The following is a 25,681-nucleotide window of genomic DNA, read 5'->3' on the forward strand; positions in this document are numbered from 1 at the left end:
TTGTGCTTTTTATTATTTTACCTCTATTTTACCTCCATTATTTTCTTTTTACAGTCTGATGATTGTTCCTACACAACATCTTCTAGTCTGCAAGGTGTCTTTAAGTAGTTTTAAACACACTTCCAAGATTCAAAGTGATAATCTAAAAACGTGTCAAAAATAATCTCACTTTGCACTTGTTGTTTTGATTAATAAAAATAAAAGAAACTATTGAAAAAGTTACAAGCATCATCAGCAATTAAATTCTTTACCAAAGTTTTTGCAGACAAAGAAATGTCCGCTTGATCAACTTTGTTGAATTTATTGAAATTGAAGCATACTCTTAAATTAAATACTTTACTGCTGTACTCAACTGCCCTTACTTTTTAAGAAACTTGTGCTTTTTATTATTTTACCTCTTTTCTTATCATTTTATTTGTTATTTACTGTTTAATTCTGTCTTGCTGCTTTTAATGTTGATGTAAAGCACTTTGAATTACCTTGTGTTGAATTGTGCTATACAAATAAACTTGCCTTGCCTTTGATTTTGTTCACTGGGTTTCTTATGATGCACCAGACAAACGAACACGAGGATCTTTTAATGTAGTTCATGGGCCAGACCAGATATCAGTACCACTCAAGGTGACAAAACTTGCTTATAATTTTTGAAAATATCCATGTCCATAGATGATATTTTGGTATGATAACCCTTCCTGAGTGGCAGCTGTTTCATAGTTATCAGCTCATGAAGTCACCCACCCCCTTCAGAAATAAAATTTTAGATGCTGGTGCATATCCTGGTTTAGACTCATGTACAGGATATCTGTCAATGTTTCACAATATGCCTACGGCGTAGGGTACACCGTACCCAATACTCGAGTTGAGGGCGGATGAGGGGGGATGGCATCCCCCCCTGTAAAACTGCCATCCCTCCTTTCCATCCCTTATGTCATTTCATCAATGAATGTGGTATTACTGCTATTTCAATGTTTAGAGTTATCACCAGAAAAATAACTTATTTGACAATTTTCACCTGTTTCAAGTAAATTTTCACTTGAAATAAGTAGGAAAATCTGCCAGTGGGACAAGATTTATCTTCTTATTACAAGGCAAAAAAATCTTGTTCCACTGGCAGATTTTTCTACTTATTTCAAGTGAAAATCTACTTGAAACAGGTGAAAATTGTTGTTTTTTCCAGTGATGAGTCTTGTTTTAGGTGTAATGAGATTTGTTTACTAAAATGAGACATTTTAACTAGAAATAAGACAAATATTCTTGTTAGGATTTTGAGTTTTTGCAGTGATCCATTTTACTTATCCTGTGAAGGACAGAGGCATATTGATAAGTTCAGAAAACTGTTTTTTATTTTTGTGTTTTGATATATTTGATGTAAGCCCAGTGGATAGTTAAAGCTTACAGAAGGCTGCATTTAACTGGATTTAACACTTTACTCCTGCAGTATTTCTGCAGGTGTTTTGGTCAGTGCTATTATTTGTAATATATTATATTGCAGGCTCCAAAACTTTGGAACAGCCTGCCTCAGCAAATCAAACAGGCCTCCTCTCTGTCTGTTTTTAAATCTCTTCTTAAAACCCACCTTTTCTCCTTGCAAGACAGTTGAGTTTATTTTATCCTTTTAGTATTATTTTATTCTTTTATCTTCTATTTTATCCTTTTTATTCACTTAACTTATCATGATTGTTTTATTTATGTTTTTTTGTTGTTGTTGTTTTCTGCTTTTGTTTTGTATTACCTAGCTTATTCTATTTGTCTCATCACCTTTTTAGTCTCTTTCGGTGCAAAATAACAGTAATTCCCCCCTTTTCTTTTTTTACAATCTTCCCTACAAAGTACTGCTTCTTACCTGTATGTCATGCAATGTTATATGAGTTTTAAAAAAAAGGTCTCCAATGTAAACAAGTGTAATGCTTTCTTGGAATAATGCCTTTTAGTTGACTTTGTATCAGCGAATCTGTACTGTCATGAAACTGTACCTGATCCTATGCAATTCTTCTAATAAATTCTTCAATCAATCAATCATGTGCCTTGTGCTTTATGGTGTGTTGTCTTCCATTTGCCTGTCCAGCACTTTTGGACCATATTGGTGTTTTTAAAGTGCTTTATAAATAAAGTTGACTTGACTTGACTTATATTATTTGTAATCAGCACAAATTATCTGTCCCCATATGATAAAATCCACCATCCCCCCTGATTTTTTTTTACAACTCGAGTACTGGCCGTGCCCTACTACGCCGTAGGCTCTGCGTCGATTTAACGCCGAACAGGTATGTTTCAGTGCCAATAAAGGCTGATTTATGGTTCCACGTTACACCAACGCAGAGGCTACGGCGTAGGGTACGCCGTACGCTCTGCGTCGCTCTGCGTCGAGTCGGGTGCGCAGCGCCCCCCGCCGGCGAGCGGCGGTACTGAGCGACCAGCCTCGGTAGTCCCGGCTTCAGTCCGCCGCAGCTCCGCCGACTGGAGGGATGTGACCCCGGAACAGAACGCCCTCCTACAACAACACACCATTCAAACAGAGCAAAGAATAAAGTAAAGCTGGACCAGGAGGGGTAAGCTCATATTCCCGGTCCCCCCGTGTAGTGAGCGGAGCGGGGGAGCCCCGGTGGAGCCCCCGCGGAGCCTCGCCGCGGCTCCCCCGCTCCGCGGCGCCTCGCCGCCGGCTCCGGGACGCCGCTGCACCGCAGCAACTTCATCAGGCTTTTGTCTGAGGCGCTAGCCAGCTAGCTCGGCTCGCCAACGCTGCCCTGCTTTTGTTCGCGTTTGTTACTAACCAAACCGGATGTCGGGTTCGTAATAAAACTTAAGATTACATATATGTCGCGGTGTGTAGGTTTTAATCACGATGTTTGTAAGCTCCGTTGCAGCTTGAAAAAGGAAAAGGCGAGCCTTTCCTGCTAGCGGAGCTGCTGCTACAGTCCGGTTATTACCACGGGGATCCATCACCCAGCAAAACACACGCGTTAGGGAGTTCGGCTCATTTATTTTGCTTTGAATTCCCTCTTTTGTCGTTGCATGCAACTGAAAAGTGTTTTTGTGTTTCCATCTGTGATGCAAGTTTACATATGAATTCAAACATACTCACAGATCCTGGCTGTGGTTTATCTTATGTGTGCCACTTTAATGTAGTCAGACCATTTACTTCTTAAGATGTTTGGGCTTTTTTTTTTTTTTTCTACTGTAAATGTTATAGTTTTTATTTCATATGTGGTTTTCATTCTCGGGTTACCTCCTCGCATAACTCACTTAACTGGTTCTCTATTTTTGAATTGTGCCACCCACAGATGCATTGTGCCACCCTGCCTTTTACAGTGTTTGCTTTCTACACACACACATGCACACACATGCACACACACGTCAGAGAGCTGACAAGCCTTTAGTGGCAAAGCTGGCACCCTGCTTGCAGCAGGACATTGATGAGTGCTGCAGCCAGCAGGTGTCAGGGCTTGGCCACAGGCACTGAATCCCCCCCACCCACTCACTGGCAACTGGCAAACTTGGTTATGTAGCACAGTATTTAAACCGGGTCTTAGTTTGCACATTCTCCCAGCTGTATGGGGTTTTTAAGAGAGATTATGAGCACTTGGCTCCCAGTTCTCTGCAGGGCAGGTGCTGTTGAGCGGCCGGTTCTCCAACCTCAAGGGCGTGTAACCAGCTGCCCTGTATGCAGACGTTGATAAGGAAAGAGGGTCTGCCTTACAATCTCTTGCTCTGTTTTTTGGTGCAACCCTTGTTATCTTTTCACCGTCCATTCATTCATCACCCTGACCCATTACAATAGTCCCATTTTGAAGCCAGACACTAAAATACTAGAGATACTTATATCTACTTGAGGCTTTCACACCCATTAAAAAGACAGACTGCTGGGTCTTCTTTTAACAATATTAACATAGCCATTTCTAAGAATGTTAATATAAACACTTGAATTTCCTTATTTATTGTACATGGTCTCCTGAATTGCGTTGTTCAAAGCGCATAGATCATATATAGCTGTAATCAGAATTTTACGCCCCACTTCAGAGCTGGCTCATTTGAAAATCTCCCAGCCGCACCCCCAAGGGACCAGCTTAAGGCAGCAGCTTCTGTTTCAGTTCTTTACAGGGCCTCTGAGGAGTGAGCATAGATGCTCTGTGATCATAGACGAGATGATTTTTTTTTAGATGATGCACTGTGGGAAAAAAAAATATAGTTTGATCAAGTTTGTTACAACTGAAATATTTGGTGCTACAATAATATTACAAATACAGAAAATAGTGAAGTGCACAGAATACCAAAATGCAGGAGGTATCCCACAATATTGAATATCAATAGTTAGTGTTTTTTTTTTTTTTTTTTTTTTTTACAGTCTGCTGTAGTTCAGAGAAACTTTTCTGCTTCTCCAAAAGTTTAAAGTATAGTTAAAACAGCCACGCACCCGTCACATCCCAGCTATGTGGTAACCTTGTATAGTTGACCGGATTGTGTGAGTTCATGCCTCACATGGTGACAACAAGACATGACCTACTTATCAATCATGTTTCCACAATCCGGTTCATCACTATTGTCCTCAAATACAGTAGCCATTGTTGTGAGAACTGTAGACCTGAAGTGATGGCGGCGTGCAGACACCCAGAAAGTCCAAGTTGCAGCATTTCTGGCCTTCGATATCTCTGCATGCTGCTCATTGAACGATGAATCAAGCTAACCATTTGCTGTTAATAGCTAAAAGCCATTGATGGCTGGCTCTATGACCAAAAAATGAAAATATACAAAATAAAAAATCAGTGCAGATAATTTAGCTGATGTAAAACAATTCGTGTTTAGTTGCTTTGAAGAAAACAAAAATCTAAACTAAGACTAGATGCAGACGTAATGGTGTTAGAGAAATGTTCTGCGTGATCATGTATCATTTTGTCTTATCAAATTGTGTATATTTTATCAGATGCCAGATGAATGACATCTGTATTGTGTCAGCCATACTACCCTGTCATTTATCAGCTTTGCTATGGAAAAGCGTTTCTGCATGTTTGGATCAGTGGAGATGATAAAACTAACAGTATTTAAAATGTTTGCTTTTTCTAAACTGCTGGAAAACATTCGTCAAGTAAAGAAGCATCTATGAAAATTTAGTAATTTTAGCAGAAATGTTTAAATACTGGTACGTACAAAGGGTGTCAGTGTAGAAAATATTACACTGTTTATATCTGAACTCGCATTTCTATCTACTTGGTACATTCAAGACTTAAGGAAATTGATCAATGAGCTGGAGCAGTAGACTTTGTCCTTCAAAATCTCTGACTTTTAGCATTTGTCTGTATTTTTATTTCTTTACTGTATCAGCTGTAATTTGGACTCATGTCAGCTTTGCTTATGTTTGAGCTAATTTTACTTCGCTGGCATCACGTCGACATTGAATAAGTATGTGACAGATGGATAGTCGGTGATTCTTCACACCCCTCCTAGAACACAAACAGAGTCTCTCATCCGTGTTGCTGTCAAAGGTGAAGTGAAAGGTTCAATGCTCCGTCCAAACGGCATGACCATACTACAGAAAGATTTGCAAACCAAGTTAAAATAAATGTTTAAAATCAGACGATCTGGCTGAACTGCTGTTTGGAAATGAGATGTTACATGTAATGGTCAAGCGTCAGCAGAAGCGAGAGTGTGTTTTTGGCTCTGTTTACCTGCAGGGATACAGCTGCTCTGCAGAACCAGGCCAGGTGGTTGGCTGCTCAGCTGGCAGCCACGCCAGACTTGCAGCCTACTAATGTTTCTCACACATTTACTCAGGATGTTGGAGCAGCTCAGGATTGTATTCAAGTTATTTTTTCCCCTCTCACTTTTTCCTCTCTGCAGAAGCTGTCAACCTCTCAGAGTCATATTGCGGTTTCGTTCTGGGTGCTGCAGGAATTTGATTTGTATATCAGATGTTGAGCATCATTTGAGTAGCAGACTCCGGAGCCAGAAACGGTGGACTGGCCTGTGTGCAATAGTCCCAGTGGCTCTCTGGCAGCTTCTGCACTTCTTGACCCACAATAAATGTTTGGGCCTGTCGCGTTGGGTAATGTGTCCCTGGAAGGAGACCCTCTGACTCAGCCACAGTTCTGAGGTGGTTTTGAGAAATGTTTTTGTTTCTTAAGCCGGGCATACACTGTGCGATTATCGGCTCGTTTTGAGCCGATTTTCCAGTCGTGCGACTTTTTTTTGATCGGGTCCGATTTTGACCCAATCGTTGCTCGTGCCTCGTGCAGTGTACGTGGGGTAACGACGAGAGATTAACACCTCACGACGAGCTCCCGATCGCAAATCGCGAGGTCGCAAGAAAATCAAGCATGTTTGAAATCCTGGTCGCTCCTCGTGAAGGTATCGCACAGTTGAAGCAGCTGTGACCCGATAATCCTTTCGCAGAGAGCATGCGCAGTCTCTGATGTCACGTCAAAAACTATTATTTGCAGTTTAAGTGTTGCAAATTCACATTTACAAAGCCTGTTTTAATAGCAAAAAAAAGACCGCATTTCCACGTACGGTGCGGGTCGCCGCGTACCCTGCGCCGTAGGCTCTGCGTTGGTGTAACGCGGAACCATAAATCAGCCTTTAGTGTGTGCGCTGTCTGCTGTTCGGAACAACTCTTTTTTTCTCTTCTCATTTTGCTGAGACGTCGGGTTCCTCCGCCGAGACACAACTTTTGCGGTATGCGTTCTTTGTTGTGTCAAAAAATGATGCGCAGTGCACACCCAATCAGAAACGGTACAGATATTTTTGGATTTTTTATATATATATATATATATATATATATATATATATATATATATATATATTTATATATATAATTATAAAAAAATAAAGGATCCCCTTAACCTTTGATCAGGTGGGCAGGACGCACGTTTGGGTGGGCACAGCCCACCTCTGCCCCAAAACCGGCCTCGAGTTCCAGTACACAGAGGTCCGACGGGAGGATTATGATCGTATAGTGTGAGCAGACGGGTCGCATCCGAGCATCGGCTCGTACAGTGTGAGAACATAAATCGTGGGCTCTGAACTTTTGAACTCCGCGATCTAGTCGTGCAGTGTGAGACGGGGCTGTCTCAAACGATTTAAAATATCGCACAGTGTATGCCCGGCTTAAGATGGGCACTTGTACAAATGTCTGTAGCAGCTTGTCAATTTCAGGGAATTAAGATGTGCCTAATTTTAAAACAAAAGAGAGACAGAGATAGCAGCCCTGTCTGTTACATGTTTGGTTACTTGTGCACTGGCAGCCTGTCTTGGGTCTACCAATAATCACCATGACCAGGAAAAAGTGGATATAATAGGTGGAAAGCCCAGTAACCAACAAAGTGCCCCCAACACTGCCACGTGTGCAGATTTTTGATTGAAAACTGACTCTTTCACGACATTTTATTAATTCTGTTGCATTGTTTAGTATCAGTGATGACATGGCTGTACTTGGAGACCCTTTCTGAGCCCTTCGGGGCAGCTGGTTCGCCTCAAAGGGTTGACAGAATTTGTGTTCCCTCAGTCCAACATCACAACACTGACATGAGCCTTAAAAAGGCAAAGAGAGAGATGGGTGGGGATTAGGCCCAGATCAGCGCTGAAGAAAGCCTTTGATTGCGTCTGGAATATTATCCGTATGTGTCTGAGGCTGGCTGCGCATCTCCCGAGGGATTAGTGTTGAGCCAACCCACCTCTTGAAGCTAACCTGGGGCACACACAAAGGAGTCTGTCAGGATCCCAATTGTGGTTCTGTGAAGTATGTAGGACTTGAGATGTAATTATGAGAGAGTGGAAAGCTTCATATAACCCATTTTCTCTCTGAAACACTATTCCCAGGGTTTTAATCAGCATTACTTCCTGACTAATAAACCATGTCTACAATTATTTAAAGACATCCAGATTAGCCAATGTTAGACAGTTATTATGTGTCTTATACGTTAGTGTACTATTATTTACTAATGATCCAATGATATCCTGAATGATATTCTGAATTTGTAGGCATGTTTAATGTATGAGGGACATATGCTGTTGATGTTTGGTGAAACAGCATATTTTTGAAGTTGCACTACAATCATGAAATAAAGATAGATGCACAAGAGAAGTTAGACTGGTTGAGGGACAATGAAACCAGAAAGTCAATCAATAGTTTTGTTATAATGTGAAAATGATGTCTATACCTTTTGTAATTAATTTCAAATGCCGTCATTTTTGATTGACATGATTTAACAACACGGAAACTAAGTAGCATTGATTGAACATTTGTTCGCCAAGATTCAATACTTGAAATCACAATCAAGGATGTACAGTGCTAATTCCATTTTATATTTTTTGAGATACGTGCTTAAATTGGACCAGGACTCAGATCCTGCGCAGGCGCCTAAGGTTACATTTAAGTTCAAGCGCACAGAGGTTGCTGGTGTAGACTCACAGTCATCCAGGTCTTGGTAATCCTCAAAGACTTTTATCAAGGCAATTTGACTTTCTTTTTTTGGTTTTTGAAGACCTTTAACCTTCCATCCAGAAGGTATTTTCAGTTCAGGAACCTTCTCTTATCTGTCAGACATGAGAGAAAAGCAGATAGCTGGCTGTCAGGTAGCTGGAACAGGAGAGATTAGAAATATACTATTCAAATTCATTTTATACCTTAAACAAGATTTAGACGATTCTCAAATACATTGTAATTTAAATGTTAGATTTGAGACAGGGTTTTTGTTTTCATTTTATGGTGAGATAAGGTTAAAAATAAACCGCAACGCAACTAACTTGACATCTTGGCACAGTCAGGTCATTTAATGTTTGAGTGCAGTATCAAATGAATTATTAAGATAAACGTTACACCGTCACCACAGAGCAGAGAAAAGAGCCAGGCTCTAGTTCTGGAGCCGATTGTAAAATTGTAAAAATATTATGTAAGGTGCAGAACATAATGAATATATTTCACTATCTATAATTTACACAGCAATAAAGCAACAGAGTCTTGAGTCAGACGTGTTCAGGTTCACTGCAGGACAGACGTGCAGAAGATCATGACTGTCGACTGTCCACAACTTTTAATAATGATTAGTGAATATTGACCAGCATGTCCAAAATTATAATTCCCTTTAGAGGGAATTTAAAAAAAAAAAAACATTATTCAATTGAAAAAAAAAAAATGGGGATATAAGATGCATAACATTTTTTTTAGTTTCTTCCCAAAATGTTTTTCCTTTAAACTTTCAATGCTACATTTACTGTAGAAACAAATTAAGTAAAGAGAAGGAAAATAACAAGCTTATTCAGAACATAAGGCAAGGCAGGTTTATTTCTATAGCAGAATTCAACGACAAGGTGATTCAAAGTGCTATACAAAGACATTAAAACATAAATAAAAAGAATGATATCAACAAAAAAAGAAATATGGACAATAGATATATTCAGTAGTTAAAATATGATTATATTTTGGAGCTGCAGATTTAGAGCTTTATTCAAAGAAATAAAATGAAAATAGAGGTCTTCAACCTGGACTTATAACTTATTTTGTGTATAACTTTTTTTGTGAAATGTTCCCTTTAGGTGTTTGCAAGGACGTGATTATTTATTTTTTACTTTTGTCAAATATCCATCAGTTTCAGATTAATGTTACTATTAAAAACATATTTGTTTTATCCTAATCATCTCCTTTAGTGGCCACGAGATTGTTAGAGTTGATACACGTACATGTACAGACACGTCCACTCGCAAAGGATTTCATTGTTATCAGCGCTGCCAACTATCTGGAATGACTATATTTGGTGTGCAGACCAGAGGGATTTGTCACCTTTTTATTTTTAGTTTGTCAAATGACGTCAATCAGATTTCGCAGTCCATGTACATATGAATGACACACCCATTGCAACCCTGACACCACTGAGACCCCCACCCCCCCACCTCTGATCCGTACTGTATCATTACAATCAGACCATGTGGCGTTTTCATTTAGTTCTTGATTTACAAAAGACATTGCTGTAAAAATGAAGTGATTTTCAGGCAGGTAAAAATTGCAGTATTCAAAAGAGTCAGAAGCCAGCTGAGACGTAGTGCTAAATATGGATAGTTTTCAAACTTCAAAACAAACGTTAGAAGACTCAAAATGTCTCCAACATGAAAGCAATTTATACAGATGATGATTGCGGAATATAGTGCCCGTTATTATCTAGTAGGAGACACGAAAAGCTTCAAAAGCATGCCTCTGTTAATATAATGTAATGTAACTTGCCCAGGTAGCATGAATGCCAGGCAAAACCATATCGAGATTCATATTTTAAAATGAATACACGCTGGCGTGAACCTAGGCTGAGAAATTGCTGCATCTGAGCCTCAAGTCTCTGCCTCTCACCTCTCTGGCAGGTGTCTTTGCATGAACTCTCAGCTTTTCCCATTTGTCTGAAGTGAGGAGCTCGGCGACGTGATCAAACGTGTCACTGGAGCTGATCTAAAGACACTGCCATCGCCACCCTCCCCTTTACAGCCTACACCAACATCCTCCTTATATCACAACCCCCACACAAGCGCATTCACACAACAACACCCATCCCCTGAAGGTTTGCTGAGCAGCTGAGCTGACACGAGCGAGCACCTCGTCTTTTCATGTCTGTCTTGCTTAAAATCTTCAGCAGCTCTCCAATTAAATTTGGCCTGACGCTCAGGTTGAAGTGAATAACTTCATGTGCTCCTCGGTTATTGTCATAGTGCCACTTTTGTGGAACTGGAAAGATAAAGGAAAGTGTAAGACTCTTGCTGTAATTACGAAGACTGTGACCAGAAGCATGACCTCCAGCTGCTTTGGTCTAGAAGATGCATCCACATGTTCGCTGTGGCAGCAGCCGATGGCCAACGGACCCCGTTCTTCCCCTTCCCTTGGGTTTTGGTGGGGGGGCGCAGTGAGCCAGTTCTTCAATTAAATATAACCCTACATCAAAAGACCCGTCAACATCCGTTAGTGGCCCTTTGTAGAGATAAGGGGCAAAATAAATTGCCAGAACTATCATATTCTCTGTTGCCCACAAAGGCTTTTAATAAAATATTCCTATTGGAGAGTATATCCTGACAATCTCAACACTGAATCTTATTTTTTTCTGATTCATTTTTGCCTTTTTCTTTTTCTACTTCTTTTTAGGTTTTTCTATCAACAAAAATAAGCTGGATATCCAGCCTTTTGCATCTTCTTGTTGGTTGCAATTTAAGCGAGATCTATTGTGACATCATCCGACCTTGATGTGCACGCGCGTGCACTACCACAGCGGAACGTATCCCTTTTCTGTCACCCACATTAGCCTTGGCAGCTCCTTTTATCGCCTGCTTTTCCCTCCCTCTTTTCTACCCGTTTGACTATATTCTGCCTCTCTGCAGGCTGACAGTAAAAATAGGTCATTAGTTAGACGGAGAATAAGAGACAGTGGCAGGCAGGGGTGAGATCTGTGTGAAAACTGCCATGCAATATTAATGACACAGTGAAGCTCCAAACCTGCCGTGTGACTGTGCAGAGATAAAGGTGCTGATGAGGTTCAGGCCAAGGAGTTCAGACATCCAGAGGGAGCTGAATATGGCAGTAATATCTAGTTGTTATCGATGACCATTAATAAAGACATTCTATTGTTTTATCTAAAAAAAGTTGAGTTTCCTGTGGTCTTGGTGTGGCATGGCTGGGGGAAAATACAGCAGGGTAGGGATGGTCGGTATGGACTAAAAAATGTATCACGATCATTTCTGGCATTTATCCCGATAACGATAAAAATGACGATTAAAAAAAATACCAATTCAACTCCGCCTTTTTAACTATAAATCTATCACCACATTTAGTCTTTGGAGCCCCCAAAACAAGTTTTTCTTAGCTTATAAAATCACAAGTAGAAAGAAATACAACTTGATAAATAAAGAAACAGGACAAATAAATAAAAGTTCACTGAAAAATAAAATCCAATCAGCGATGACCTCTTCTAATATAAATAAAATGTGCAAATTAACCTGTGGTTGGAACATGCCACAAATTAGATACTATTGCAATTTTTTTTCCGTAATAGTCAAACGTTATATATATCAAAATGTAACAACCATTTCCTTCTGTTTTTGCAGACTCTGCATATAATAGATTATGTTTTCTCCTCGTCACTCTTTTTAAATCCAAACCAGTTCCAGAGCTGGAGCCTCGTTTAACAACGAGCTCCTCGCTCTCAGATCCGCCTTCCGCCATGTTTGTTACACAAAAACGTCAGCAACGGGAATTTATCATTTTTACCGCGAGATGACAAATTCTTACCGTGGGGAATTTTTTTGACGGTATATCATGAACGGTAAAATATCGCCCATTCCTACAGCAGGGATATAATATAAGAGCACCATTTTCTACCATGTTTGTACATCTCTGCTCTGGGTTGAGTGAGGCACTTGACTACTCCCCAAGCCCCCCCCAAGTGTAAAGTGTGGCCACGTTTGGGATTAGTGTTCCAGCTTTGAGTTTCCCACTTCTGAGGCTATGGCAAAATGCAGTGTGATGGGAAGTTGGGCTGAGATAAAGGTGGAGAGGAGGGATAATTCTACTCTGATTCGGGTCTGTGATGTTTCCTGCAAATCTGAGCGGCTCCCTGAGTGATGCATTTCAAGACCTAGATGGGCCCCAAACAAAATGAAAGGGTTGTGTTTCATAGGTTTTTTGTTTGTTTGTTTGTTTTTCCTGGGATTTGTCCCAATACTTGTGTAACACAGATATGTTTGTATGTCCAGAGCCACAGGAGCAGGGGGGATGAACCGCGAGGAGGCGCCGGGGAAGTCTCCTGAAGACATGTACATCCAACAGAAAGTGCGGGTCCTGCTCATGCTTAAAAAAATGGGATCAAATGTAAGTACGGCAGAATAACCCAGTCATAGTTGCTTTTGTTGGTTGAAGATAATATCAGCTTGCAGTTTAGAATGTTTGCTCTGCCTCCGACGCGCAGTATTGGGAGATCCATTTCTTTCACCAGTTGAAAAATTCAACTTTGTGATTGTTCACACTGAAGTGGAATTGAAGTGATTTAAAAGAAAAGAGAGATGTGTTTTGAAGACAGAAAAAAATGCAAAAAAAAAAAGAGAAAAAACTTGAGCAGAATGTGACAACTCATTGGTGGTCAGTAATTAACCTTAAAAAGGCAAACTTAACTATGTGTTCAAGATCAAAATTGCAGTTTGCAGTCTCTGAATTCAGTATGTTTACTCCTTCCCAGCTTACACCGAGTGAAGAGGCTTTTCTCCGAAATTACGCTGGTGTGGTCCACAGTCAGATGAGCCAGTTACCACAGCACAACATAGACCAGGGTGAGTTGGTGACACACACACACACACACACACACACACACACACACACACACACACACACACACCTACATATATAAACTAACAGTGCAGTAATCTAGCCAATGATGCTATCATCAGGAGTTATTTATTTTCATCAGGAACTGGATACAGGACACGACATTAATGCTTGCTTGCCCAGTGCAGTTAAACTTTGTCCAACAAGTGGAAGTTCTCACGCAAAAAACACATTTAATTTATTTTCATGTTCTGAAAACTGTGTTGTTAGTTTATGATGGCGTAGAGTCTCAGTCATCCAGGGCATGATAAACCTAAAGAGCTTGGCAACTCAACATATTTTCCTAGTTTTGTTTCTCTTTCAAAAGTCTTCTTTAGAATAGAACTTTATTGATCTCCCAAAGGAGAAATTCAATTGTGCAGCAGCAAACACACACACTCAACGGTTTTTACAAAATACACTTGAAAGTATGACAAGGTATAAGAAAAGTATATTCTAAAAGAGTAATAAATGAAAATAACCAATAAATAGCTAAATAATTAAAAAAGAGCAATATAAAATGTAGAAAAATGAGCAATGTACAAGAGAAAATACTAAACCCCCCAAAAAACGGATAATATATACATGTGTATATATTATATTATTATATATAGTTCCATCGAAACGGTTCCAGCACTAGTTGTGAGTTAGTTTCAAACTTAGAACCAGTTTTACGGCATTTCTACTGCAGGCTGTGAAGAAAGCACTGGTTCAGAGCCAGAACTGGTGCAACCTTGCTAAACCTTGCTAAACCTTGCTGCGCTAGATGCAAGAACCTGTTCAGTCAACCAACATTTGATGTTTTAAAGTTGGCCGTCTGTGTTTCTGAATGTTCCTCAATGCGCTGCAAAAAACAGGATTCACAACCGATGTTTTCAACATAATTTAAAAACAGTATCTGCATCTTAATTAAAAGAAATTGTTGGGTGTTTTCGTGTCACCTGCTGGTGTTTAAGGATCCCACACATTGCAACATTATTTATATATACCAGTCAACATTTGAAAGTTCAGCGATATTGAAGATTGTCTGCAGAAAGCACTACTTTCAAGTTGGTTGAAAAGGCATGAATAATGGGTGAGGAGTTTCCCATGCGTCGTTCATGTAAATCAAATAAAAACAAAAAAATCAGCATTAAATGGAGGAGGTGGCCACCGGTCCAAAACTAACAACACAGCTTCGAATTTCCTCTGCCAGTAGTTTCACAGTCATTCACACCTTAGCTCATGTCACTAAAGCATTTCCCACACTGATGAGATACATAGTCTTAAGATTGACAAAACAGCCAAACGACCCACAGGAGGGACGGTTGAATCAGTGACTCATATGTGCCTTAAAATATTATGAAAGTCTCAAGAACAGCTTCCAAACTTGAAATTCCCACCAGCTCAAAGTGAAGAAGCTTTCAGGTGAGAGGCGAAGAGGCTTCAAGAACCAAGAAAAGAAGCTCAGTTGCCTTCTACTCAAGCTTTTTACGAGGTGTTCATGTTAGTTACCACAAACATGATGCTTTGTGTTCAGTCTTTCTACTAACAGAAAATGCTATAACCGTCTCGGTTTGGGATTGAAATGTTTCTCCAACTACATAATCTCAGCCAAGTACTTGGCAAGAAGGCAAAATGGAAATGAGTGGATAATGAAAAAGCAGTTGAACAAATTCCTACAGAGTTGGCCGGAAATGTTCCCCCTGTTCTGGCATAAAACTGGCTATGGCACGTAACTTATTTAGAGTGCTCCTAGGGTTAATTAAAAAAAACAACCAGCGTATTTCAGGGCTTATCAGTTGGATCATTAGGTGCTGGTTCGAGATTCCAAAATAACAACTGTGAGTTTTATATGAAAACAAGAAAGTAAGGTTTTGATTTTATCCTGGTTTGCTTTAACACAAGCAGACCTTTGTCTTGTTTCAACTCAACAGTCATAACAAATAATTGAAATGAACATAGTAGACCACTGACTTCCCTGAAGTTTAAATCCTCTCCACATCGCACTTATGTGCAGCATCGTTCGTGCTGTGTTTACCACCAAGTTTTCTTTGTTTAAGTGTAGAAATGAACAAAACAATAATGATTCTATCACAGAGCAGGTTTATGTAAATGCTCTTGGCCAAACGCCAGAAAGGAAATTTGTAAATTAGGTTCCAGTCAGTCTATAGTTACAGCAACTTTACAGGCTTACAGACTGAAAACAAGGGAAAATCCCCGCATATACACACATCACGCCAGCAAGCCACCGGGTTTTGTGACTGTTAATCGAGGACAAGTCATCTGCCCACCAGCAACCTGAGATTACTCAGCACATCAAACCGTGTGCATGACTGGAAAGAAGTGACTCATCCTCAGATGGAGGGTAACACAAGTGTCACTACTGCTTCTCACAGTCGGCCTCTGTAGAGAAGACCGAGGTGTTTACACTGTGAAGCAAATCACTCCTTGTGTTTGTCGTTGGATCTGTGGAGCAACTCAACAGTACAGCCTCTTTATTCCCAGTAGTAGACACTAGAGGGCGCTGTTGAGCTTTATTTACGCCCTTCCCTCAAGTTTTAACCACAAGAGGGTGCTGCATTAAACCCAATGTTTACGTGGAGAGGCACTGCAGTTTCCTGAGTGTGCAACGGCAATTTGCAGATGTTTTCTTGTAACTAGACTTGCAGTCCAGAACATGGGTGTCAAATTGAAGTCTCGCTGTCCTGCCGTGATAAACCTGCTGCGGCTCAGTCCTTGCTTTCATCTTTGTGTTGTTCAGTCCTTTGGGAGAATCGAGGCAGGAAAATTGCCTGTGGCACCTTACCTGTACAGAAGTGTTAGGTGTCCTTGTCTTCGTCCTCTCACAGCAAGGAATCAGAGACTATTGGAAAAGGATTAGGTGGTTTTTACACGAGGCGTTGAGGGCTGTAGAGTACATTCTAACACTGTATATCTTTATCAAGCAGTAAATAAATGAGAAAAATTTGCATCAGTTAGGCCAGATCATTGTTGATTTTTTTGCAACAAGTTCATGATGAAAGTCATCAATCTGTTTAAACAGCAATAGAGTAGGTGACAGTTTATGCTCCGTACACTTGTTCTCTTTTGCTTCAAGCCCTTTTAAGTAGATTGAAAACTCTGTCTTTGAATTGTGAATGTAGCTCGGACGAGCCTGATTAATAATAGATGGGTGTAACTGGCGAGAGGTGCTGCAAGTAGGCAATATAAATTAGAAACAGACCCATTGTCCTCAGTGTTCCAGTGAATTATTTGTGGTCTGCATCTTGTGTAAAGTATTGTGATGATACATTATGGACATGACAAGGAGTTAATTGGTTTTTAAATATTCAAGGCTGCACGAAGGACAGCGTTTGGCTTGTATCAGCAGACTTTGGATCCTTTTGAGGTTGTGTGAGGAGATTTAGTTGCATGAGGAGGAAAGTTCACAGTTTTATCCCTTTTAAACTTGATAATAGGGTTAATTAGATGCAAGGAAATATTTTAATGCCTACCATTAAGTCAGTATTTCTAAGATGGAGCTGTAAATTACTTCTTAATATAAAGCACTTTACAGTATATTCTGCTGCAAAAAGAAAAAAATAGTCATTTTGTGGAAATTGTACATGATTGATTGTATTTCAGCATGTAACTGCATACAGATGTACATTATTTTTGCCGCAAATTAGAAGTTAAATCATCATTCAATTAAATTTAATTCAATTCAAAGTACTTTATTTATCCCTGAAGGGAAATTAATTGTTGCAGTAGTCATTAAAGTCATTGTAAAGGGTTACTGCTGTGGGCAGGAGTGATCTCCTGTAGTGTGACAGCGAATCTGAAGCTTCTGACTAAAGACACTATGTTGCTAAATTACTGGGTTGTGAAGATTCCTCTGGGTTGTAAATTCATGAAGTATCCTCCTTCACACTATGGGTTCCAGTCCCCAGAAGAAAGTCTGTCTTCTTTATCAACTTGTTCAGTTTCTTTAAGGCACTGTCTCTGATGCTGCTCCCCTAACAGATGACTTCAGACATATTTGCACTCTCCACAACATACTTAAAGGAGGTATTCAACATCTTATTCCAAATGCTGAAGGGTCTAAGCTTCCTTAAGGAGTAAAGTCTGCTCTGTCCTTTCTTATAAACAGCACCACTCCAGTCTGTTGTCTAGGTGAGCACAGAGGTATTTATACTCCACCACCTCTACCTCTTCTTTCCTGATAGAAAAACTATTAAACTCAATCCTGGCTCTCTTAAAATCCACATTTATCTCATTGTCTTGTTCGCATTCAAGATGATATTATTGTTCCCACACCATGCCACAAAGTGGTCCAGCAGTTCTTCGTTCCCAGTGTGAAAGAGTTAATTCAGTTATCCTTTCTCTTGTCAAGTAATATATGTCCTCTTCTAGTTTCAAGGTTTTCCAAAAGCCCTTTACATTGTGCGTTGACTTTTACAGCATTTCTGCTGTGAGCACTGTAGGGAAATATTTTGCACGTGCTGATACAGGATGCTTTGATGCCAGCGATCTCGAGGGGACTCGGCGCAGCAGCGTCACGTGTCAGCTATGGCGTCGTTGATCAAGTGGAGGCTCGCATAGAGGGCGTAGAGGGTACGATGACGCAGTGGAACGCACATGGGAAATGTTAAATAGTGTCTGTGAGGACACACAATTTGCTGTTATCATCTGAACAAATTCTGATGAGAAACTAAGTCTGTTAAGGTTATATTGTAATGCTGCATCATGTGTGATCAGACTGATCGGAAATGTTGCTGGAATCGTGAGTCGTTCTCTTGACTGCTTAGCTGTTCTCTGTGTGCAGAGAAAGTACCCCTGATGGAGTTGCTCTTCATATTTCTCATAAGTCTAAGGGTCACTTCATTTGCATTTCAGACACTTCAAATTGGCTAATTACCATAGATGCAGATGCAGATACAGTTTTGCAATTTTAATTAGGCCAGAGAGAAATTATCTGCCAACGGCACTGCGGCTGGGATTTTCTTTATTCAGCTTTCTTGTTGTGAGCGCCTCCATGTTGCTGAATTTTAGTGCCAGAGAGGAATATAGCAGAGCTGGCAAAGAGGAAAGGATGGAGAAGGAGGGAGAAAGTGGGCCTTGCTATGGCAACCTCACTTGTGCAAGGAAAGTGGAGCTTCCCTTTGGGATTCGTGTTGGTGCGACATGCTGCGTTCGATGCAGCCGAGCAGGTGTCATTCAGGGAGCGTTAATGACACACAAAGAGTGTTATCTTCTCATTTCTATTAGCTTTCCCCCCCACGCTTACAGAAATAAGTCTCTTCTTGTTTCACATCTTTGTTTGGACAGAGTAATGCTGATTTTTCTTTCAGCATTGCCTATGAAGAAACATCTCTACCTCGCTTGATTCACGCACAGGATTGATTTTAGTTCTAATAAAAACCTTCATCTGCCTCCCTCAGGTTTCACTAAACACGCACAGGTTTGGACAAATATTACATACAAAGAGCTTTGCATCTAAAAATATCCCCCATGTCCTTCAGCCAAACCTTAAGTCAAACTTGTTTGCTTATACATTTATTATTAACATGACACTCTACTTCTACATCAAACACTTAAGCTGACTAACTATACATTTACCAATTTACATTTAAATTGGTAAATATATGTCTAGTTTATTTAGTGCCCATGAAAGCAGTCAAGCTGAAATCAGACCTGTACTGTAAGAGAGAGAGAGCGAGCACATACTCCTTGTCCTTCAGGCTCTGGTTCTGTTCATGTGTGCCTGTTGTGCATCTTTACCACACACAGTTGGACCACACACACAATTGGTTTTCATCCCCTGCACAGATTTGAACAGAAATGCTGTTGGTGCTGCAGCGCTGCCACGCTGGAGTCGTCCTACAGATACATCTCTGCTTATTCATCCTGGAAAGGAGAGGAGAATGCAGCTGGGCTCCTCTCACTTCAAACAAACTCCCTTCGGGTTCTTTCCCAGCTCTCTCCCCCCGCATTGAGCTTCTAGAGGAGCTTTTATGTTTCCTTGTTAATTTAAAGCAAACCATATATTGATTTATAGTCTCTCAGAAGCACGAGGTAAGACTCTTTGTTCTTATTGCGGCTGCTGTTGATGGCTTGAAGTTATAATTGCATCTGAAGAACATGTATTCATTAATCTCCTAGATGTTTTGATAACATCTAGGAAAGTGTGAGAAAACTTCAGATGTGACATTTGAACTTAAAACATGTTTGATTTCTTTATCAAAAACTTCTTCAATTTCTATTTAACTACATACATTTTTTTCCCTCAATCTTTTTATCAGAATGGATGGCGTGTCTGCAGTGCCCATTGTTTTTTTTTCTTCTTCCTGTAATCCACCTCCCCGAATCATTCTGTTCACCTCCATCTGGTAAATCGAAACAAGGCAGGCGTCAGTGGGAGGCAGATGGGAGGGCCAGAGTACGGCTGAACACGGAGCTGGGTCAAAGTGAACCAAAAGCTGCTTGCTCATATGCAGAAGCAGTTTCCATGCAGTCTGATTTTTATCTGTCGCTAGGCAACAGTGTTTTGGGACCTGATGTTTTCATCATATTGGCAAGAGCCTGTGTTTGTGTTGTTTAAGAGCGACGCGTATTTGTTGGGTAAGGTGAAGTTGTCAGATATAACCCAACCTGCGGAGGTGGGGTTTTTTTTTTTTTTATTGTAAGGTAATATCTACTATTTTGTTGTTGTTTTTTTGTATTTAAGAGAAATTAGCTCTTTCACACACCACTGCACATGCCACACTGATTGATTTTACTCTGACAAATGGAAAGTAATATTTTTAAAAACAAAAACATGATAATAAAAGCAGTGATATTCATTTGCACTCAAGGTCAGGTCAAGTTAATTCGAGCATGTTGATCCCTACCAGTTATGTATTTGTCATTTATTTTAGTAAGCCAGCAAGCTCCAGTGGCACAGGGAGCATGAAAGTTCTGGGGGGGGAGTGCCCCCCCTCCAGTTAATTTTTGATCAAAAGTAGCTCCAAAATGTGCTGGGTACAGCACTGAATGATGGCTATTTTCTTAAAGTAATAGTCAAACGAAGCATGAAGTCAGTGTGTGGAGGGTACGTTCTATCTGATAAGGTGTTAGATATGCTCAGTCTCGCAGTTCCTGGCCTACTTTCACATCTTTAATAATTGAACCTAACAAGCACTTCAAAGCTGCAGTTTTTTCGCATCGACAAAGTGGTTTCAGCAATTTTTCTCAACCTTCCATGAAAGTGTGAACCTTGGTGTTAATGTTTGAATCTGTGCCTGTCAGATATTTTTGTGTTTTTTAAACATCACATGATGCTACTGCTGGAGTTTAGGTGTAGGTGTCATTTCCCCCTCTCTTTGGTAAAAGTATGTAGATAATGCATATACATACGTATACGAGAGTTTTAGACTAGAACCATATACTGTCTCTCTTTGGTATCATAAATACTCATTTACCAGGTAGGGCTGTTCGATTAATCGATTTAAAATCGTAATCGTGATTATGTAATTAGAACGATGTTAAAACGTGAAAATCGTAAAATCGATTTTTCACTTTTTTTTTTCTTTTTCACTTTTTTTTTTTTTAACCTTGTCTGCACACATATTAATGATTGATACCATATTAATGATTGATGGAAATACCTCTCAATACCTGCGACAAGTGCCCCATGGGAGAGGCTCTTTAGTGTAGGAGGGGGCGTTGTAACATGCCACCGGGCATCCCTCAAGCCAGATGCGGTAGACCGGCTCGTGTTCCTTGCAAAAAACTTGCAAATGTAATGACTGACATTACACACCTCTACCTCCTTCATGGGTTGCATTATTATTTAGCATGCAAAGACCCAGTTTAGTTTAATTAGAAAATGTCTTGTTTTGTTTAATTGGAAATATAACTTACTGTATGTTTGCAAGTGCTGATTTGCTGATTTTTTTTTTTCAGAGATAAAACTTTTTTATTATATTTTTTAAAACTTTTTTTCAACTTATTTTACAGAGTTTTGCACTTTATTCATTCATTTTTGGTTTAATAAGAGCAAAGTTTGCACTTAAAGCCCAATGGGGCAAATGTTCAATAAAAAAACAGCATATTTGAAATCATTTCTTTGCCTTTTGTCAATTCACAAAATAATCGTAATCGTAATCGAAAATCGGATTTTGAGAGAAAAAAATCGAGATTTTATTTTTGGGCAAAATCGAACAGCCCTATTACCAGGGATTCAGTATATCAGGCGGCTGAGCACAAGAGAGCAAAAATCATTTTAATTATGTTTTTGTAATTTATATAAGGAAGGCCAACGAACAAAGTCACCGGTTGAGTCAACCCAGAGGTTTCTGTAATTATCAGATGGTACTGAATAAAGCACAAAAGGACTCAGACTTCGTGTTGTTTGGATCTTTCCAGCATCTTTGCTCTCTGCCCATTTTCCAGTGGGGTCAGTATCCCTGTAATAACTGTCCTCGCGGGCAGTCTTGCACCTCGCAGCTTTAGCCGCCACAGCAAATAAGATTAAAAGGCTCTGAAGCCTCAGATCTTGGCGTTATCATGACAGAGCAGGATATTGTTGATAGCAGGCCACTCAGGGTGCATCTTCCATCACGGGTTTGGCTTTGTTCAACGGGTGAAAAATGGAAGAGATGAATTTACCTGCATGCATTAAAACAAAAAGGATTTTCACAGTGGGGTCTTCTGTCTTGGATTTATAGGGATTTACAGGTTCCCGACGAGACCCCAGAGGAAACCTGACTTTGTTTAGCACAAATACATTATAAAGCACTGGTTCAGAACATCTAGGTGGCTAATGAGATCTTTTGATCCATACAACACTGGGACAGCTCTGGTTTTATCTGTGCAAAGCAGAGTAGTATGAATGCAAATGCACCCCTCTTTAACTCAGAGATATCTCTTCTCCTTTTTTCAATTCCTTATTTTTCCTGGGAACACTTCTCAGGTTCTCATGTGTGCCGCCCATTTGTCACCAGAGTCAGCTTGTTTTCTTAAACAGTTTTCTACTCAGACCAAACGTGACCACGGCCAAACCCAGTGTAATTTAACGGTGATTGCTTCAGCGCCTGAGAACCAGCAAGAGCAGGAAATAAAAACTACAGCTGACTGCTCGTATTGTTTTAGCACGTGGTGGATACGAATGTAGATTTAACTTTGGATGCTCTTGGTGTATGGAGGTTTTAATAGTTGATAAAACATTTAGATTGAAATTAAAATAGCATTTTTTTTAGCTTTAATGGTTATCTCAAGTCTGTATTGGTTATGGTGCAGAAATGAACAAACCGATGCTGATAATCGCACTGAAGATACTTTATGGTGTTGGTTTTCAGGTGCAGAGGACGTGGTGATGGCGTTCTCACGGTCAGAGACAGAGGACCGGCGACAGTGACCCTCGCCCTCCGCACCGCTCATCCCACCCTGCATGTGATCCACAACAACACACAACTCCACAAACACCGATGAGCTCAGGAGAAGAGGAACGCCCCCGAGGGCGCAAAGGAAGGAAGGAAAAGACGCACATGTGGCTGCCTCACTCTCCACCCGACCTGTTTCCACCCCGCTTCTTCCTCACATAAGTCGGCACGCCATCACCTGAGATGCACTCGAGTGAGTCACTGTGGGCTGAAGCCTTGGCAACAAGACAGTCGGTGAAAACTCTCACATATCATGTGGATGTTTATCATATGTAGTCTGTTTGTTTCTTTTTCATTTTGGGGTTGGGTCTCGGTTTAGTTTTGTACCATGTTTGTCTGTGAGGAGATGTGGGCTGGTGCTGTGTGCTACATCTGCTGCAGTTGCTGGAGAAAGTGACCAGCCGGCGGTCAACCGAAGCAAAGAGAAACATAGTTTTGGTCAAGCAGCGAGTGTGATGATTGGATGTGTTCGAAGAGAGAGTTGACTTATTCCTGCTTTTACTCCCAACTGGGCTTGACCGGTGTTTTTGATTTAGTTTGCCTTGTGTCCAGCGGGGGCCACATTTATAACGAAGCATGAAAGATGCGTAGAACTTCATCTATGCAGATGGTGCAAATAAGATAAAAAGGACTTCACAGACGGGTCTATATGTTGCCATAAAACCTGCATGCTAAAGACAAAATATTTAGCCCTTAAACCTTGAGGTGTTGGATATAAAAGTCCTCTTCCAGACATGATATCTGGTTCTTGGGGTTCAAGAGGTTAAATTATATTAAATCCCCTAATTTTGAAGTCATGAGCATTATTGGGTTTAGGTTTGTTTATTACTTTGCTTCTCTCATGTGGTCACCCTTAACTGGAGGCGGATGTTGTTTAGACAGATGGTGTGTTACAGTTTAGTAATAATTATAACATATGTCCTCAGAAATGAACAATCACTTAAAATGACCTTATGGCTGTGTATAATCCCATTTTAGTGTCTTGTGAGTATTAAGTTTTGTATTCTGCCCATAAATGTTTACCAAGGAGTCTTAAAGTCGTTTTTATTTTATTTTTTTTCTTTTAATCAGTAAACATCAGCATTATGGTCTGTCCACGTGCCTCACATTTTACTTGGAGTTGTATAACCCAGCGCCATGGTCATCGATTGAAGCGAGTGCCATTGAGCTCCAAATTTGATCTACCGCTCTTTTGCTTTATCGATTAACGTCGTCAGTGCGGCTGCAGATGTCGACAGTGGTCTCAGTCAGGTGCTGCCTTCTGCTGTGGATCAAAACCGAGCCAGAAAACAGTTAAAACAATTAATGGATCAGGTTCATCAATGTTGGAAAACGTGTTAAAATAAAGTATAGATAGCCTGATTGATCTATCAACAGGCCTGATGTTAATCTGGTCTCAGTTAACTAGACTGGTTAACGTGCCTCTGTGCACAATTTGGGATATTTTTACATTGGGAAGCTGTGTGAAGGTTTTTGTTTGTCTGTTTTTCGTGCTTGTGGTGTGTGTACAGCATCTTACACATCTGCTGCTTTATTTTGAAAGCTGTCGAGAGTGCAAAAGTGCTTTTCTCGTCGGAGAGGGCAAGAGTTAAAGACACTACCAGACATAATCACATCAAATATGAAACACCTCCCCAGACTATTTCTGGTTTGTCTTGTCATCACATGTAAAACTTTTTCTTCCTTTTTTAAAAAAAATTGTACATATAGTTAGGGAATTAAGACAAATGAATTGCGTGCACCAATTGTATTTTATTTTATTTTTTATTTTCAAACGCGAGATGAAATTTCAGACAAGGTTGTGTATGTAATTTATTGTTTACTGAATTGACACATCATCAGATATTGGGGTCTGCACGTGGGTCGCTCTGTAGTTTCAGCAGCAGCAGTGGCTCTCTGTTCACACTAAAGTCACACAAACTCTAATTTTTAACTACCTGACATGACGACATGAAGCCAAACATTAGAACTGTGTGCTATATCTGACTGGACTGTATCTCTTGCACTATTATCAGCTGGAATATTTGCAAAGAATACATTTTAATATTTAGCACAGAGATTCTATGTTTTGTTCTGCAGGTGAAGAAAAAAAAACAATCTTTGTAAACACTTTTTCTTGGTGACTTACGAAAGGTTTGCATTAATTAACTCAGCTGGACTATGAATGAATTGATATTTGTTAACAACAGGCATGTTTTTCCAGTGACATGCTCAGTATTTAATGTGTTTCAAGTACAGTTCATTAACTTGTGAAATAAGTGTAATGTTTTAAAGCCAAGCATGTCTGCCTTGTGATTTCTAATGTTCATCTGAAGCCGCAATGCCACAATGACCATTGTTTGTAATTTCTTGATGTTTCTCAGAGCTAATAGCTCGTTTAAAGTGTTTCTGGAAAAGAAAAGAAAAAAAAAGATCTATTTGTAAGTGTTATCCGTTTTATCTTGTTGGCAATAATGTTTTTTTGAATGTCAAACAGTCATCACGATGTAAACAGCCAACAGATCTGTCACTCTTTATGTTTACTTTTGTTTTAAAGCATGATTCATCTGTCCATTGCTTTTTTCCTCTCTCTCTCTCTAAAAGGTGTCTTACTGTACATTTTATCAATCAAGGCTGCACTGCAGCTTTCAGTTAAGTCGCGAATGTGTGTTTGTGGGAGAGTGTGTATGTGTGTGTGCGTGAGAGAGATATCACCATTGAACTCCCAGTTCTGATTTTCAGCTTGGTGTTGATTTGAGGCTAGGATTGTGTGTATTTTTACTGGGATGACCTTGCGTTGCCTAAATGTCTTTATTTTATTTTTATTTTTTGTTTTGCCTTGTATTATGTTTGACATCTCAGTTGAAACTGTTTAGCTGTTTTTGTTTTGTATGGCTGCTGACCATTTCTTGACTAAATGCTTCCAAATCCTATACCAACTGAACCATTAAAGAACTTTTAAACTGAAACATTTGGGCTTTCTTCTCTTCTTCTTCATTTACCG

The 25,681-nt window shown here is 40.0% G+C and overlaps 1 protein-coding gene across 1 annotated transcript; it reads left to right on the top strand.

The window, feature by feature from the left end:
• The first annotated feature begins 2,419 nt into the window (after nt 1–2,419).
• Nucleotides 2,420–25,646, top strand: ctnnbip1 (catenin, beta interacting protein 1). The gene is made up of 4 exons (XM_061736350.1): nt 2,420–2,549; nt 12,712–12,826; nt 13,191–13,281; nt 22,615–25,646. Exons 2-4 carry the CDS (start codon nt 12,731–12,733, stop codon nt 22,671–22,673), a joined length of 246 nt encoding a protein of 81 aa, XP_061592334.1. The 5' UTR covers nt 2,420–2,549; nt 12,712–12,730; the 3' UTR covers nt 22,674–25,646.
• The last annotated feature ends 35 nt before the right edge of the window (nt 25,647–25,681 follow it).

Source organism: Cololabis saira, chromosome 12 (assembly GCF_033807715.1).
Source record: "Cololabis saira isolate AMF1-May2022 chromosome 12, fColSai1.1, whole genome shotgun sequence".
NCBI lineage: Eukaryota > Metazoa > Chordata > Actinopteri > Beloniformes > Belonidae > Cololabis > Cololabis saira.

Coding starts and splice junctions, on each gene's coding strand:
- ctnnbip1 (XM_061736350.1), top strand. CDS start 12,731: ATGAACCGCGAGGAGGCGCCGGGGAAGTCTCCTGAAGACATGTACATC. Junction 12,827..13,190: donor TTAAAAAAATGGGATCAAAT/GTAAGTACGGCA, acceptor ACTCCTTCCCAG/CTTACACCGAGTGAAGAGGC. Junction 13,282..22,614: donor ACAGCACAACATAGACCAGG/GTGAGTTGGTGA, acceptor GTTGGTTTTCAG/GTGCAGAGGACGTGGTGATG.